This window comes from Genypterus blacodes, unplaced genomic scaffold (assembly GCF_046128005.1).
Source record: "Genypterus blacodes isolate CSIRO-AG114 ecotype Tasmania unplaced genomic scaffold, CSIRO-AGI_Gbla_v1 ptg000282l_1, whole genome shotgun sequence".
In the NCBI taxonomy this organism is placed as follows: domain Eukaryota; kingdom Metazoa; phylum Chordata; class Actinopteri; order Ophidiiformes; family Ophidiidae; genus Genypterus; species Genypterus blacodes.
Window position 1 is genome coordinate 119,682 of NW_027467073.1, and position 15,319 is coordinate 135,000.

A 15,319-nucleotide genomic window follows, 5' to 3' on the forward strand; every position below is an offset into this window, starting at 1 on the left:
ATGGACGTATTGATATTCGCGTGAATTGATTGTCGTTTTGTGCTCTGATCTAAATGACTGACAGCTCGTTGATCAGGAGGATCAAAACTAATGATCACAGACTGAACGAACACACGGACGGACTCACCGCGGTGATCCCGATGATGAGTGACGGAGAGCGGACTGACCGAGGCGCCGTGACCGGGAGGATGAAGAGGAGGAGGAGGAGGAAGAGGAGGAGGAGCGGGGAGCCAATCAGCTTCCTCCTGCCTCCGTCTCCTCTCGGCTGCAGTCGGAAGTCTCCGGTCCAATACGAACTTCTCACAGCGGCTTTGTGTGTGCGCGCGCGCGTGTGTCTGGTGTGTGTGTGTTTGCAGCTCACATAATGGAACGTGTTTGACCTGGTTTCCATGACAACACACAGAAAGCTGGAGTTGTGCTCAACACACACACACACACACACACACACACACACACACACACACGCGCGCGCTGCCGAGAGGAGCCGGCGGCAGGAGGAAGCTGACTGTGTTCCTTCATTCCTCCGCTGGGGGGCAGTAGCGTCTCAGACCTCATGAAGAAGAGGCGGAAGCTGTGTTCGCGTCGGTTGTTTCCACCCGGACGTCTTTAACCGCGTACGGGACCGAGAGGGTTCGTTTGTTCTCGTTGTGTTTATAGGCGCACTGATCCCGTCATGCAGAGCGACTGGCTTCTGTTAGGTCCGCTGGACTGGATGCGTTACGTCAATAAACAGGTGAGAGTGAAGACGGGAAAAGATGAAGAGCAACGCGGTTGGATGCTCACAGTGGACCCCGTGTCCGCCAGGTAAACAAACACGAGGGGACAGGGTCAGGACCAGGGTGAGGGTCAGGACCAGGGTGAGGGTCAGGACCAGGACTAGGGTGAGGGTCAGGACCAGGGTGAGGGCCAGGACCAGGGTGAGGGTGAGGGTCAGGATCAGGACCAGGACCAGGGTGAGGGTAGGACCAGGGTGAGGGCCAGGACCAGGGTGAGGGTCAGGACCAGGACTAGGGTGAGGGTCAGGACCAGGACCAGGACCAGGGTGAGGGTCAGGACCAGGACCAGGACCAGGGTCAGGGCCAGGACCAGGGTGAGGGCCAGGACCAGGGTGAGGACCAGGGTCAGGACTAGGCTGAGGGCCAGGACCAGGGTGAGGGTCGGGACCAGGCTGAGGGTCAGGACCAGGGTGAGGGCCAGGACCAGGGTGAGGGTCAGGACCAGGGTGAGGGTCAGGACCAGGGTCAGGACTAGGCTGAGGGTCAGGGTCAGGACCAGGACCAATCACCTCCTGTCATTTGTCCCTCTGTAGCGTCGTCCTGGTGAACTTCAGTGAGGTGGGCGGGGCTTCGGTGCAGGTGGTCATGGGTCATGCGGTGGTGGAGGTGCAGGTCCTGCAGGAGGCCGACAGGAAGACGACAGAGCAGCTCGCCGCCATGTTCCGCCCCCAGCCGGCCCGCAGCTTCAGCCCGGATGAGCTGCGGCGGCGGAAGGAGAGTGTGCGGCGCTGGTTGGAGAAGAACCGCCTGCCGGTGGAGGAGGAGGATGATGATGGTGAGGTGCTGAAGGTGGCGGCTGTTCTCACAATCAGGGCACCGTACGGCGGCGAAGACTGCAGGAGCTCCAATGAGATCATCCTGGACCGGATCCAGAAATTGCTGGAGACAAATCCTGAGAACCTGGACCAACCCGGACACACCTGAGGGGCGGAGCTTCCACATCCTGTTTCTTATTGGTGGGAAGGATCTTCTGACCAATCAGAGGGCAGCAGCTTGTGTTCACGTGATGTGAAACTGACACTTTGTCCTCTTCCTCACCTGATGAAGAGGTGACACTGTAGGACTGAATATTAAATGATGTAAATGTCCTCACTCTCATTTTGGATGAGTTTCCATTTTTTTCTGTATATGACCTTCAGCTTTACATTTACAATTTAAATGTAAACATGAAATGACATTTTGTTCCTCCTCCACCAGGGGGCGCTGCTGTGTATTTACATGAAGGAACACAATATTTACTTTTACCACATTCACCTCTTTTTTTATCTACATAAACAGAAAAATGTGTAAAATCTGAACCTGGCTAATCAGCTGTGATGTAATCAACCTAACAAGTCATTAAGCAGTCGGTTTGTAACCCAGCATATCAGTTGTCAACATTTCCATTTTAATTCCACAAGTTTAAAACGGTCCCATTAAATAATTCTATTCCATAAACTGAACTCTTATCTGTGTGTGATTTGTTGATTTGGGGGGGCGGAGCCAACCCCAGCTCCTCCCTAGACACGCCCCTGTAAACTAAAACAAATCTGCTTGGAATGTCAGCAGGTAAATAGAATTGTGACTTTTATTTTGGTGGTTCTCATTCAGTTCTGTGAGGAAAAAGGAAACCGTTTGTTTGTTTATTCCCTTGTTTAAGAATCATTTCCTGTTTTTACATTTTCATTCACAAACAATCCCAAGAGAAAACTGACAATTCATTCTGCGACCTTTGTACCTCCTTGGTCACCTTACCCACAATGCAACAGCTGAGATTTACAGAGTCCCTTTTTCTGACACAAGAGGATCCATCAGGTCCAATCAGAACACGGTTCAGACAAGAAAACAAAACATCCACGAGAGAGAGAGAGAGACAGGGGGAGAGAGAGACAGGGGGAGAGAGAGGAGAGAGAAGCGAGAGAGAGAGAGACAGGGGGAGAGAGAAGAGAGAGAGAGAGACAGGGGGAGAGAGAGACAGGGGGAGAGAGAGGAGAGAGAAGCGAGAGAAGCGAGAGAGAGAGACAGGGGGAGAGAGAAGAGAGAGAGAGAGACAGGGGGAGAGACAGGGGGAGAGAGAGGAGAGAGAGAGAGACAGGGACAGACAGAGGGAGAGAGAGAGGAGAGAGAGAGACAGGGACAGACAGAGGGAGAGAGAGAGACAGGGAGAGAGACAGGGACAGACAGAGGGAGAGAGAGAGACAGGGAGAGAGACACTGACTTTTTTTCAGGTCACATCATGGAATTTTTTTATGTTTCAGTCCCGCTTGGTCCTTTTGTTTGTTTGTTTGATGTTTTCTGTCAGTATTGTCAGTCATCAGCTGTCGTGTTTGCTTTGCTAGCTCCACCTCCTTCCTGGCTGTCCAATCAGTGGCCTCCCTTTCTTCAGAAAGTCCTGACCACAATCAAAAGCCCCACCCCAAGCAACAAGTCCATGCTGTCCAATCACAGTGCTGGGTGTGTGTCCAGAAGGGGGGCGTGGCTTAGCGACTCCCTCTTGTAGGTTTTTGGGGGGAGTTTGGGGACAGCATGGCGGGGGGGCACAGGAGGGCCATCTGAGGGAAGGAGGGGCGGAGATGGTGGCGGCAGTTTCCTGGAGACGGGGGTGGGACTGGGAGTGACGGGAGCCGGGGGAGGGGAGGAGCAAGAGGCGGTGGCGGCAGCCATGAGCGAGGAGGACGTGGTGGGGGGGAAGAAGGCCTGGGCAAGCAGCTCACAGCGGGGTCGACCCTGCGGCGGCGGCAGGAGGTGCAGCGGGGAGCTTAGCGGCTCACGGGGGGGCAGAGAGGGGGGGCTGTCAGGCGGGGACGAGGACGACAGGGAGGAGGAGTAACGAGGTGGGAGGAGCTTGGAGGTAGGCTGACGGGGAGGAACGGCAGGGGGGCTGTCCAACTTTGACATCATCTGAGGAAGACAAAGAGACAGAATGAGTTGAATCCCAGCTCCTGGAGAGAATTTAAGCCTCCTGCACTTCCTGTTTCTAACCTTGGATGGCGACGACTCGGCTGGCGCCGACTCAGGCCGTCTACGCGGGGGAACTGGAGGGGGTACAGGAGCGTCCTCTGAACCCCGACTGAAACTCACCATGGAGGACACGGAGGACGACCCTGAGACACAAAAGACAACTGACCTTTAACCTCCTGTGAACTCTAACAAGTTTGAGGTAGACAAATGGATCAGACACACAAGAAAATGTATGACAGTTACTATGGAAACAAAGTGATGTGAGTGACATGAACTTGAGGAGGAGGAGGAGCTTTGTGAAAACAAGAAGTCTGCTGAAATGCGTAACTGATGGTGACGAAAAGACAAAGAGGAGTGAGACACCGTTCCTCTGGCCCCGCCCCTTGGTCGCACCAGTGGGCGGAGCCAGCTGTGATAATCAGGAGCAGAAGGTATCAGAATCATTCAATCCCCAGTCAAAATGCAGAATGAGAAATAAATACATAAGATATCAATAAACAGCCCAAAGGTCGCAGGGTCAAGAGGTCACAGCTCCCTTTCTTCATTTTTCTGTACTAATTCTTTCACACCTAGTGCTGCTGGTTTGTCACAGGAAGCGTTTATTAAATATCAAGACAGACTGCTGCCACCCGGTCTCCAGACAAACAGGAAAGTATGAAGGGATGAAGGATGAGTGAAGTACGGAGGCTCAGGAGGGTCATACTAACGTGGGCCATGAGGCAGAGAGACCACAGCAAAGATGCTGTCACAGGCTGCAGCGAGGAAGAGGAGGAAGAGACAGAAGAGAAACATCAGATTCTGATGGTTGTCATCCACACGTTGACGTCTGGCTTCCCTTCAGACGCTTTGTTTGCTTTGTGGCACTACGACAAGTGCTGCTACCTTCCTAGCTAGCTAGCTACTAACTAGCATTGATGCTACTAACTAGCATTGGTGCTACTAACTAGCATTGTTTTCATGTCATTGCCAGGTTTGAACGTCACCATGTTGCAGTTTAAATCTGTTTGAACTGATCTGTTATTGATCTGAGCAGAAGCTTAAATTAGGCATAATTGTATTCAGAGTTTATGTGTGAAATGATTCATTTATTTGCAAATAGTAAGTATAATCACGTGTTGTCATGGCGATAAGCACCCACTGACTTACTTCCCTAATTGATATCAGAAATAAGATCACTGAGCTGTGACATCACATTTAAGCTCCGCCTCCACTACAGATGATGTTAGTGTTGTTAGTTTGAGCTGTTCACACACACACACACACACACACACACACACACACACTGCCCCCTGAATTGAACGTGTGTGTGTGTGGGGGGGGGGGGGGCTTACTGGAGTGGAAGGGGCTGCTGGGACCCTGCGGCGAGTCGAACACGCTGCCGACGTCCGTGGAGCTGGAGGTGGCGGAGGCGGGGGGAGGGGTGAGGGGTGTGCGGGGGGAGTTGGGGGCTGACGCGGCCCCGCCCTCGGCCTCGCTGTCAGGGATGCGGCTGTAGCTGATCTTGCGCGGCTCGTTCTGCAGCGGCGTCGGGTGGCGCATGGTGCCGGGCCTCGCCGAGGACGGGCGGATGCCAGGAGACTTCAAAGGACACGTGTACCTCTTTGCCTAACGAGGGGTTAAAATACAGAACCAATCAATTTACATCAACCTTATTATAGCTCCTGAAATGGGAATGGAACCAACAACCTGACCTCAGATTTGACCTGGTTTAAGGGCAACATTAAAGCAGGTACATCATCGATTATGAGATTAGATTCATTTAGCACGACATCATAAACATGTGAAGCTTCTGATCGTCTTTCAAACCAAGGGCCAAGATCAATTAATAAGTTTAACAGTAATTACTCACATAGATGATCAATCATCTTTTTACATCATGGAAACATAAAGTTCATTATGTTGAAGATTCAAATGAAACTGTAAACTGTTTGATAAATAAACAACCTTTAAACGTAGATCTGTTATTCTGACTGTAACATTTATGGGACGTGTGTGTTTGCTTTGTGTTGTCATTTCTTTCTTACGTACGAATCGAGGCAGCGAGCGTGCGTTCCTCGGCTCCATCTCCAGGGACTTGTTGAACAGATAATCAGCAAACTCCTTCTCTGACTTGTCCTCCATGGGATTCAGGTTCTCAAAGAACTTCTGAAGAACAAACACATGTGAAGTGGGCAGGGTTCAGGGTAAAGGTCACAGGTTAGGCCCTGTTAACTCGGCTCAAGTATGAGGAGTTATGGCAAATGATTGATTATTTCATGAATCTGAAGCTTGAGGGCATCGACATTTAACTCTAAATCCAGTCAGCAGCAGAAGAAGCAGGTCAGGACATGTATGTCAAAGGTCACTGACCCTGATGTCGCTCTCAACCCGCAGACAGTACGGCTGGTTCTGGTACTGCTGGATCTCTCCTGTGATCTCAGCTACTTTCCGCCTCTTGCTGAAGTTGATCAGATCTTTGCCGTGTCTCCTCAAGAAGTCTGGGTTTCCCTCCTCCGTCTTCAAGATGTTTGTCAAGTAGATTCCTGACAAACAAACACATTCAGGTTGGTTTGACACTAAACAGTCAGCAGCACCGTGATCCAGATCAGAGCTTCAGGCGGTCAAAGGTTCTGAAGCCAAACTTGACCTGTTCACTTGAGATCATCCAGATGGTGGCGCTCTTTATACTTCAACCAAGGCCTGCTGGTGTGTCTGAAGTTGTAGTGACCACCAGTTACCAGACGGTGTCACCACATCCACCAAAACAGAACAGGACAGGGTTAAAGAGTGGGACGTACCAAAGAAGGGCACACAGGGGGGGTTGATGGAGCGCAGCTTCGCCAAATACTTCTTGTAATGATCTTCGCTCAGCTCGTGGGCTTCCTCCAGGATTTTTCGCTGCCGGCTTGGAATTTGCTGCAGAAAAGAGATGAACATGGAGAAAATTTAATTTGTACGGGGAAGACAATCACAAAGTCCTGACAGGAGGGGGCGGAGCTCAACAGATCAATGTTTGTAAACGATCCTTATACATGTGGGGACAATCGAGGGTCTTCTTAAGGTTCTTAGGGTTGATGAAGAGGATCTGAGGAACAATGAGGATGTTCTAGGTGGTGGAGGATCTAGGGGTTGATGTGGAGGTCAGGGTTAGGTTCTAAATGCACCTCAAATGTGTGGTCCAGCCTGTACACGGGGGAGGAGTTCATGGCACTGACCACCTCCAGAACTCCATTGAAGTTGTTGAGTTCCTGGAAGACCTGCAGAATCTCAATAATTCGAGTCACCACGGCGACCCGCTCTTCCAGGTTCTCTGTCTCTACGATACACCTACAAGAAGGACATTCGAGACCAAGAGGTCAGAGGTCAGAGTGAAGGTAAAGGAGCATGAGCTGAACACTGTGTGAACACTCACTTTTCAAACCACAGCGTGAGGTTGGTGGTGTGCCGGATCATTCTCAGCAGGTTGGGTGAGTTGATCTCTTTGTCCTCTTTGGTCCAGACGCTCCCAACCAGTTCAGAAGGCTGCACCGCCCTGCAGAGACAGGTCAGGGGTCAAAGATCAGCCACAGGCCAGTCAATGAGCAGTTGCGCGTGTGAGAGCGTGTGCCCGTTACCTGTAGAAGTCGGACTCCAGCAGAGTGAGCTGTCTGGCGATCTCGATGGGGTGCAAGGTCATGAGGTCAAAGTAGTCGGTGTTTCCTGGTTTGCAGATGTGCCATTCGATTGGCGGAGGAGAGTTCTGGAACGTGATGATGCTGGGACTCGGCCCGCTCGCCTCCACCTGCTTCTTCCTCTGGATGATCTTGGTGATGGACTCCACCCACTTCCTCATTGCTTTACCTATGGGGGGGAAAGTGACAATGTTCAGTTCTAAACAAACGACAAAGTCCTGGAAGAGGAATCAGCAGAACGCCTCACCTACTCAAGCATGTTAAGCCAACGGTGAAGGTTCTGGTCTTATACAGTGACCAGAGCGTTGTAAAGCCCTAACAACACAACTAGCTAAATAATGTGCAACATGTGAGTGTGTGTGTGTGTGCGTGTGTGTACCTCTGACCAAACCGATGAACTCCTCCAGTCGCCTGAGCAGGTAAGAATCTCTCTCAAAGTCATAGAAGTGATGCTCCACCCAGTGACGGCACACGTTCAGCACTCTGCAACAACACACACACACACACACACTGAATGAAACAACATGTAAGGAAAAGGTACCGGGAAGTAACAGAAAGTGTGACATGTTTGGAAGAAATCCTGATGATTCCTGACTTGTCATGGTTATTGTGGGCTTGTTAATCACGACTCTGCAGCGTGTGAAGCTTCCAGCAGGGGGCAGTCTGTACCTGAGCTGGACCGGCTGAACAAACTCTTTGCGGAAACGTTTGAGTTCAGCGCTGAGCGGCTGCTCTCCACCCTCCATCTGATCCACCTCGCTCGGCCTCGGCTCCGGAATGTCAAACCTTCAAAAACAAAAAGTACTTCAAGCAGACCAACAGGAAGCAGCACAACAAGTGTCACACTGAAGTCAGCCACACACCAGGGTTAGACCATTAGAGGGTCAGACAGTCAGAGGGTCAGAGGTCAGAGGATTAGAATGTCAGAGGGTTATAGGGTCATAGCATTATAGGGTCAGAGGGTCAGAGTCTGAGAGGGTCAGAGTGTGAGAGGGTCAGAGGGCTATAGGGTCAGAGTGTGAGAGGGTCAAAGTGTGAGAGGGTCAAAGTGTGAGAGGGTCAGAGTGTGAGAGGGTCAGAGTGTGAGAGGGTCAGAGGGTTATAGGGTCAGAGTGTGAGAGGGTCAAAGTGTGAGAGGGTGAGAGGGTCAGAGTGTGAGAGGGTCAGAGTGAGAGGGTCAGAGTGTGAGAGGGTCAGAGTGTGAGAGGGTCAGAGTGTGAGAGGGTCAGAGGGTGAGAGGGTCAGAGTGAGAGGGTCAGAGTGAGAGAGGGTCAGAGTGTGAGAGGGTCAGAGGGTGAGAGGGTCAGAGTGTGAGAGGGTCAGAGGGTCAGAGTGTGAGAGGGTCAGAGTGTGAGAGGGTCAGAGGGTCAGAGTGTGAGAGGGTCAGAGTGTGAGAGGGTCAGAGGGTCAGAGTGTGAGAGGGTCAGAGTGTGAGAGGGTCAGAGTGTGAGAGGGTCAGAGTGTGAGAGGGTCAGAGTGTGAGAGGGTCAGAGGGTCAGAGTGTGAGAGGGTCAGAGTGTGAGAGGGTCAGAGTGTGAGAGGGTCAGAGTGTGAGAGGGTCAGAGTGTGAGAGGGTGAGAGGGTCAGAGTGAGAGGGTCAGAGTGTGAGAGGGTCAGAGTGTGAGAGGGTCAGAGGGTGAGAGGGTCAGAGTGAGAGGGTCAGAGTGAGAGAGGGTCAGAGGGTGAGAGGGTCAGAGTGAGAGGGTCAGAGTGTGAGAGGGTCAGAGGGTGAGAGGGTCAGAGTGTGAGAGGGTCAGAGTGTGAGAGGGTCAGAGGGTCAGAGTGAGAGGGTCAGAGTGTGAGAGGGTCAGAGGGTGAGAGGGTCAGAGTGTGAGAGGGTCAGACAGTCAGAGTGAGAGGGTCAGAGGGTCAGAGTCTGAGAGGGTCAGAGGGTGAGAGGGTCAGAGTGTGAGAGGGTCAGAGTGTGAGAGGGTCAGAGGGTGAGAGGGTCAGAGTGTGAGAGGGTCAGAGTGTGAGAGGGTCAGAGTGTGAGAGGGTCAGAGGGTTATAGGGTCAGAGTGTGAGAGGGTCAGAGGGTTATAGGGTCATAGGGTCAGAGGGTGAGAGGGTCAGAGTGTGAGAGGGTCAGAGGGTTATAGGGTCATAGTGTTAGAGGGTGAGAGGGTCAGAGTGTGAGAGGGTCAGAGTGTGAGAGGGTCAGAGTGTGAGAGGGTCAGAGTCTGAGAGGGTCAGAGGGTTATAGGGTCATAGGGTCAGTGGATTGGGTACACTGTAGTGTATATAGTTAATAGTATCAGTAGTATAGTATAGTTTATAGTAGTATCTTAAGTGGTATCAACATAGTAAGTCATGTTGGCGGAGTCACATGTTGTGGTGGAGCAGCGTATGCTAAAGCTAAGCTAATAGCGCTGACTCAGGTATGAATATCAAACAGCCACTTTATCTTCTTGATCATGAAACAGAACATTTTCAGCAGCAGAAGTCTGTCAGGAGATCTGTCAGACATCTATAATATTACATAATTGAATCCACTTAGTTTGAAAGGAGAGGTCAGCCCAGTCTGCTGACCTCTAAGTGACCCCGTGTTTGTTTTGAATGTAAACAACTTGATCTCTTTCTGTTTGAAGGATCTAATGAGCCTGGTCTCCTCTAAAGATCAGACTTGTAATCTGAGCCGTATTGAGTCCAGAGTTTTGCAGTAAAAACATGAAAGCAGTGATGTCATCAGAGAGGTGGGCGTGTCCTCACCGCTCCATCAGGAGGTCCAGCAGCTCCTGGGGTTTACAGAAGGACCTGTAGGTGGTCAGAAACGTTCGCACAAAGTTGGGATCTGCAACAGAGAGCAGACGGGACATCAAAGCTACAGCTAAAGGATGTCACTTCCTGTTATGTCGGGTTAGGGTTAGGCTAGCCAGTCTACAGCAGCGGTCCCCAACCACCGGTCTGTGGGTTCTTTGGTACCGGGCCGCACAGAAAGACTGATCATCAATAAAATATCTTTTTATTCAGTCTGAAAGATCTCATTTTGAAAAATGAGCGGAACCATCCATCTGTGAGTGACACATGTCAAGACGCTCGTCTCAGTTTTGTGATGCTTACCATCAGAAATGAAGTTGGAATGGAAAACAAAGGTCTTGAAAACGCCATCATTCTCCCGCTGATTCACCATTACCTGTCTCTGCTTCTAAGGGAGTGAGTCTGTCCGTGCCCGGAGGAGACAACTGCTGGAGATTGCAAATGACGGTGGCCTTCAAAGTTTGTTCCAGACGACAACTCTGCCGTGCTTTTTTTTTTTTTTTTTTAAATCAAGCCTGAATATCCTGAGATCGCCTGAAAAGCTCTGAAAACCCTGCTTCCATTTCCAACATCCTGTCTTTGTGAAGCGGGGCTTCTGCGGTGACAGAGTGTGTGAGTAGACTGAACATAAGGAACACACTCCGGGGGTTGTTGTCTCCTATTAACCCTTGATTGGACTGGCTGGTTGCAGAGACACAAACTCATTCAGACTAATTATGAGTTGGATTTGTTTTATGCCAGTCACATCTTTGTGTTTATATATTTAGCCCCATAGTTTACATGAAACAGGTCCATGGCCCAGAAAGATGAGGCCATGCTGATCTAGGGAGGCAGTAGCTCAGTGGGTAGAGCTTCCACTTGGGAACCGGACGGTCGCCGGTTCGAGTCCCTGCCGAGGTGCCCCTGAGCAAGGCACCGAATCCTCAATTGCTCCCCCCTCTGCGAAGGGTGGTGATGTAATGTAAGTCGCTTTGGATAAAAGCGTCTGCCAAATGTTCGTAATGTAATGTAATCTAAAGAGCAACCAGACGAATCTTATATAGCTTTACATCACTTTGTCCTGAAGGTGGCGCTAAAGTAAGGTTTGTTTATTTTAGTCAGATGTAGACAAAACACAAAATCACACGCGATGTCAGCCCTGAGTGTGGGGTTCTTCTGGATCTAGCAGCCCCCCCCCCCCCTCTGTGTGGCTCAGAGGTCGGAGGTCAGACCCTAACCCTATGAAGGTCTAGAGGTCTCACCTGCATACATGTGGAAGGTCAGCCTCTCGATGAGTTTCAGCACAGTCCCAGCTTTGATGATGGGGATCCCAGACTTGGCTTGAACGTTGTCCTCAAAGACCACGTTCTCCTCAGAGTCGGGCTGGGAGAAGCGGTAAAGTTCGGCTCCGGGCAGTCTCAGCTGCTCCTCCTTCTCCTCCTGCAGCATGGCCGAGTCCAGCATGCGCTCCAGCGTGCTGCGGTACTGCAGCGAGATCAGCGCCGCCATCCAGCCGTTCTTCTCCTCTGCTGACTTGGCAGCGAACACCACGCTGTTTCCATCTTTCAAGATGATCTCAAAGGCGTGTCGGTACTCGCCCTCCTTGTCGTCCTTGTCGTTGATCTGGATTTTGCGCATGAAGAACTTCTCCTTCAGTCTGTACTCGGCGGTGGACCCGGCACCCGGAAGTCTGGGTGGGCCGTGGTTGGACTTGCAGCAGATCATCAGGCCGTCAAACAGGAAGATGTGGCGCTCGTGCTTGGCGCCCACGCGAGTCAGCGTCCCCTCCATGATGAACTCGTTGCAGCACTGGCCGATGTCCTTCCCCTCCCAGCCGTCGATGTTCTTCTGGATCTCGTTCATCTTCTTGATGGCGAGGTGCTTCCCCTTCATCTGATGGCTGTAGAAACGACACGCGGACTCGCTGGGGCGGGAAGGCAACAGAACAAGCAAAGATGTCGGGACAGGAAGTGAACATGAGACATCACACACTGATGCTGACCTTTGACAGTTTGACTAATTTTCACATGATAAACGATCAACCTGCAGAAGCCAATGATGAAGAACATGAACCCATTTGAGCATTAATACTGATGAACTGGTGTTTTAATTTGTCAAATCTGTTCATGGAAGGGAGGATTTGACTTGTGGATGAATATGAAATACTTTTGAATATCTTATCTGTGGTTCCTACACTTGTTTACGATGATAGATAGAAGGACTACAGAGTCAATCTGAGCCACCATGTTGTGTTGAAATGAGTCTGGAGCTCAATTTGGAGCTAAATTCAGAGGTTCAATATTTTCAACCCTTATGCCCTCCTCAAATGTACTACCCCTTGGAGGCAGGCATTTAAAAGGTTAAAATCCTGAAAATGATTGTTACTGAGAAGTCGCTTAAGAGATTTAAGGAAAAAAAGTTTTTATGCGCTTTTTCTGCCTGGAAGGTCCAGAGGTGCAGAGTCTAGAAGACACGGAAGAATGAAAGACAATGGATTTTAAAAATGTGACGAAAAATAAGAGCTCTTGCTAAAATTCATGCCAAAAGCTGTAAGAAAGCCAAAATTATCACCAAATTAATAAACAAAAGAGGGCAGAAATGCCTGAGGAGGGCATACGGGTTAAATGGAGTCTGAGGATTGTTTTCTTCTCCATACATTACCAAACAATTACATGTGACCCTGGATCCTTCAGAGACTCTAACATGGACCCTCACATGACCTACAGTCCAAGAAGGTTCATGCTCAGGCAGCTGGAGAGCTTCAATCCCTGAAGTGAAGAAGCAGAAACTGGCTTTGTTCTGCTCCAGTTGCCTGAGAATGAACCTCCGTGACTGAGAACATTCACACATGTTAGTGTGGCAGAAATGACATCACTTCTTCACAATACTTAAACAATGAAAAGGAGCCAAGAACTGGATGGGAACCGCAAGCTTCCAAATTTAGTTCAGAACCTTTAGAGTAAAAGCAACAAAAAACGTTTGGAGTAAACAAAGAAAGTTCAGCAGAAAGTTGTTTTCTTTGATTTCAGACTGACCAGCAGCTCAGCTAAGCAGTTTAGCCTCAAAATCCCTGCGGAATTCGAACACTCTGAACCCAAAACAATCCCTCTGTTCACAGCTACGACAGCCACCAGACACCCCAAACACACACACACACACACTCACACACACACACACACACACAGACCAGCAGAGTGTGGCCTCGTCATGTCCTCATGTCCAGCTGCAGTGTCCACAGCTCCGTCCAATGAAAACACCGTGTCTTAGTCAGCTCATCACACTTTAGTGTGAACAAAGAGCAGCAGCTCCCTCAGTTCAGAGGCTCCACCCACTTCTTCATGCAACTTCCTCCTCACAACGCCACTCTGACCCCCTACCACACCGCCCCCCCTCACTCTATTTTAGGGTTAGAGAGGAAGGGAGGAGCCGGAATTCATGTGTGCTTATTGTTACCCTGTGTGTGTGTACCTGTGCGTGTGCGTGTGCGTGTGTGTGTGTGTGTGTGTACCTCAGCCTCCTTTTGGCCAGGCTTCTGGAGCAGATCCTCTCCATGCTGCTCTGCAGGTTGAGCAAAGCAGTGATGGCCTGTTTCAAACACTCCTTATCCTCCTGCTCCTCACTCTTCTCCTCCAGTTGCTGTAAAAGAGGGGGGGGGGGTGAATCTGAAGACAGAAGCACCTGGAGCACCTGGAGCTCCAGGTGCTCCTGGATCTCCTGCCCATGTCATCACTTTAACACTGGTCAATGAAGAGAAAATATATAAAATATTTCATTTCAGTCTGAATCCAGATCCAGATTAGACTGGGCCAGTGTGTGTGTGTGTGTGTGTGTGTGTGTGTGTGTGTGTGTGTGTGTGTGTGTGTGTGTGTGTGTGTGTGTGTGTGTGTGTGTGTGTGTGTATACTAACCTTCAGGATCTCAAACAGGTGCAGGCAGTGGTAAACTGGAGTCAGCAGCAACCGAGGAAGAACATACTGAACAGCCTCCTTAAAGCCTTCACAGATTGACTACACACACACGCACACAGACACAGGCACACACACACACACACACACCAGTTGTTGCCTCAGTAACAAAGCATATTACCGCCCTCTAGAGGCAGAACCTGGATGTGACGCTTATCTTTTCCACTTGACCCATTTATTATCATTTCAAATCACTGACTAAGGTTTGATTTGCATTTTATAAAAAGTGGTAATGTTTTTGGAACTTCAGTTTGTTTGAGGACAGAGTAAACTTTTGTTTTGTAAATTGTTTGGGGGAGATTTGTCTTGGACTCCAATGGAGCTCGTGATTCTGTCATGACCTTTAGGGTGCGCTCAGTGGGCGGAGCTTACCTGGAGGTAAAAGGCAGCACCGGGTTTGGAGAGCTGACTTAAGAAGTGTTCATGGAAGCCAGAACGCAGGATGTCCTGACCGTATGTCTCGTAAGGGTCAAAGGCTAATTCCTGTCAAACGCAAACAGAATCAGAGTCAAACACACACACACACACACACACACACACACACACACACACACACACACACACACACACACACACACACACACACACACACACACACACACACACACACACACACACACACACACACACACACACACACACACACACACACACACACACACACACACACACACACACACACACACACACACACACCTCAGCCAGGTCTTCAAAGCAGCTGCCGACCAGCGGGTGAGGACTGCACTCGTCTGTCATCTCCACCGTGTCCTCGATCAAACCCAGCAGCTTCACCGTCACCTCATGGATGTCCACGATACGACTGAAGATACTGTCTACGTCCTGAGAGACAGACAGGTATGCAGACAAGCCACAATAAAACTGAAGATGCAGGCATTTCCTCTTCCTCTGGACAAACAAAGTGCCACAACAGGACCAGAAGCTTTCATTACAGAAATATGAGAGATATGAAACTAATGCAGTGGGATTGACATGTTGGCTGAATTGCCTCACTGAGCCTCACAAAGTGAGTATAAATCCATAAATACAGTCTGCCTACACCCAGAACCTGGATGTTGGTAAACAATCTCATCTAAATATCCTGGCCCCGCCTCCTATGGGGAGACCCCCTAAAGTTAGGTCAAGGGGATCCTGCAGGCACAGTGGAGCTGTTTTACAATCAGGTGATTGGTCAAGAGGCGGAGCTTCCTATTTCAGCCCCACTAAGCTCCAACATCTGCTGCTCTGGACCAGGC

General features: G+C 50.2%; 2 protein-coding genes across 7 annotated transcripts in view; one reads left to right on the forward strand and one right to left on the reverse strand.

Moving 5' to 3' along the window:
- Nucleotides 1-580: 580 nt before the first annotated feature.
- On the forward strand, nt 581-2,213 carry gemin6 (gem (nuclear organelle) associated protein 6). The gene is made up of 2 exons (XM_076172086.1): nt 581-804; nt 1,310-2,213. Exons 1-2 carry the CDS (start codon nt 674-676, stop codon nt 1,698-1,700), a joined length of 522 nt encoding a protein of 173 aa, XP_076028201.1. The 5' UTR covers nt 581-673; the 3' UTR covers nt 1,701-2,213.
- A 345-nt stretch (nt 2,214-2,558) lies between these two features.
- Nucleotides 2,559-15,319, reverse strand: part of sos1 (son of sevenless homolog 1 (Drosophila)) — a 20,100-nt gene continuing 7,339 nt past the window's right edge. For 5 of the 6 annotated variants that reach the window (XM_076172081.1, XM_076172080.1, XM_076172082.1 and 2 more), the window contains 17 exons: nt 14,763-14,906; nt 14,439-14,549; nt 14,010-14,108; nt 13,611-13,738; nt 11,365-12,026; nt 10,076-10,157; nt 8,036-8,152; nt 7,746-7,849; nt 7,310-7,535; nt 7,108-7,227; nt 6,860-7,022; nt 6,494-6,611; nt 6,066-6,238; nt 5,745-5,861; nt 5,048-5,321; nt 3,738-3,859; nt 2,559-3,656 (listed from right to left, as the gene is read on the reverse strand). In XM_076172081.1, coding sequence (XP_076028196.1) covers nt 3,198-3,656; nt 3,738-3,859; nt 5,048-5,321; nt 5,745-5,861; nt 6,066-6,238; nt 6,494-6,611; nt 6,860-7,022; nt 7,108-7,227; nt 7,310-7,535; nt 7,746-7,849; nt 8,036-8,152; nt 10,076-10,157; nt 11,365-12,026; nt 13,611-13,738; nt 14,010-14,108; nt 14,439-14,549; nt 14,763-14,906 — 3,219 coding nt within the window. In that variant the 3' untranslated portion in view covers nt 2,559-3,197. Of the gene's footprint in view, nt 3,657-3,737; nt 3,860-5,047; nt 5,322-5,740; nt 5,862-6,065; nt 6,239-6,493; nt 6,612-6,859; nt 7,023-7,107; nt 7,228-7,309; nt 7,536-7,745; nt 7,850-8,035; nt 8,153-10,075; nt 10,158-11,364; nt 12,027-13,610; nt 13,739-14,009; nt 14,109-14,438; nt 14,550-14,762; nt 14,907-15,319 lie in introns of those variants that run through there. The other variant, XM_076172085.1, reaches the window with a different exon arrangement.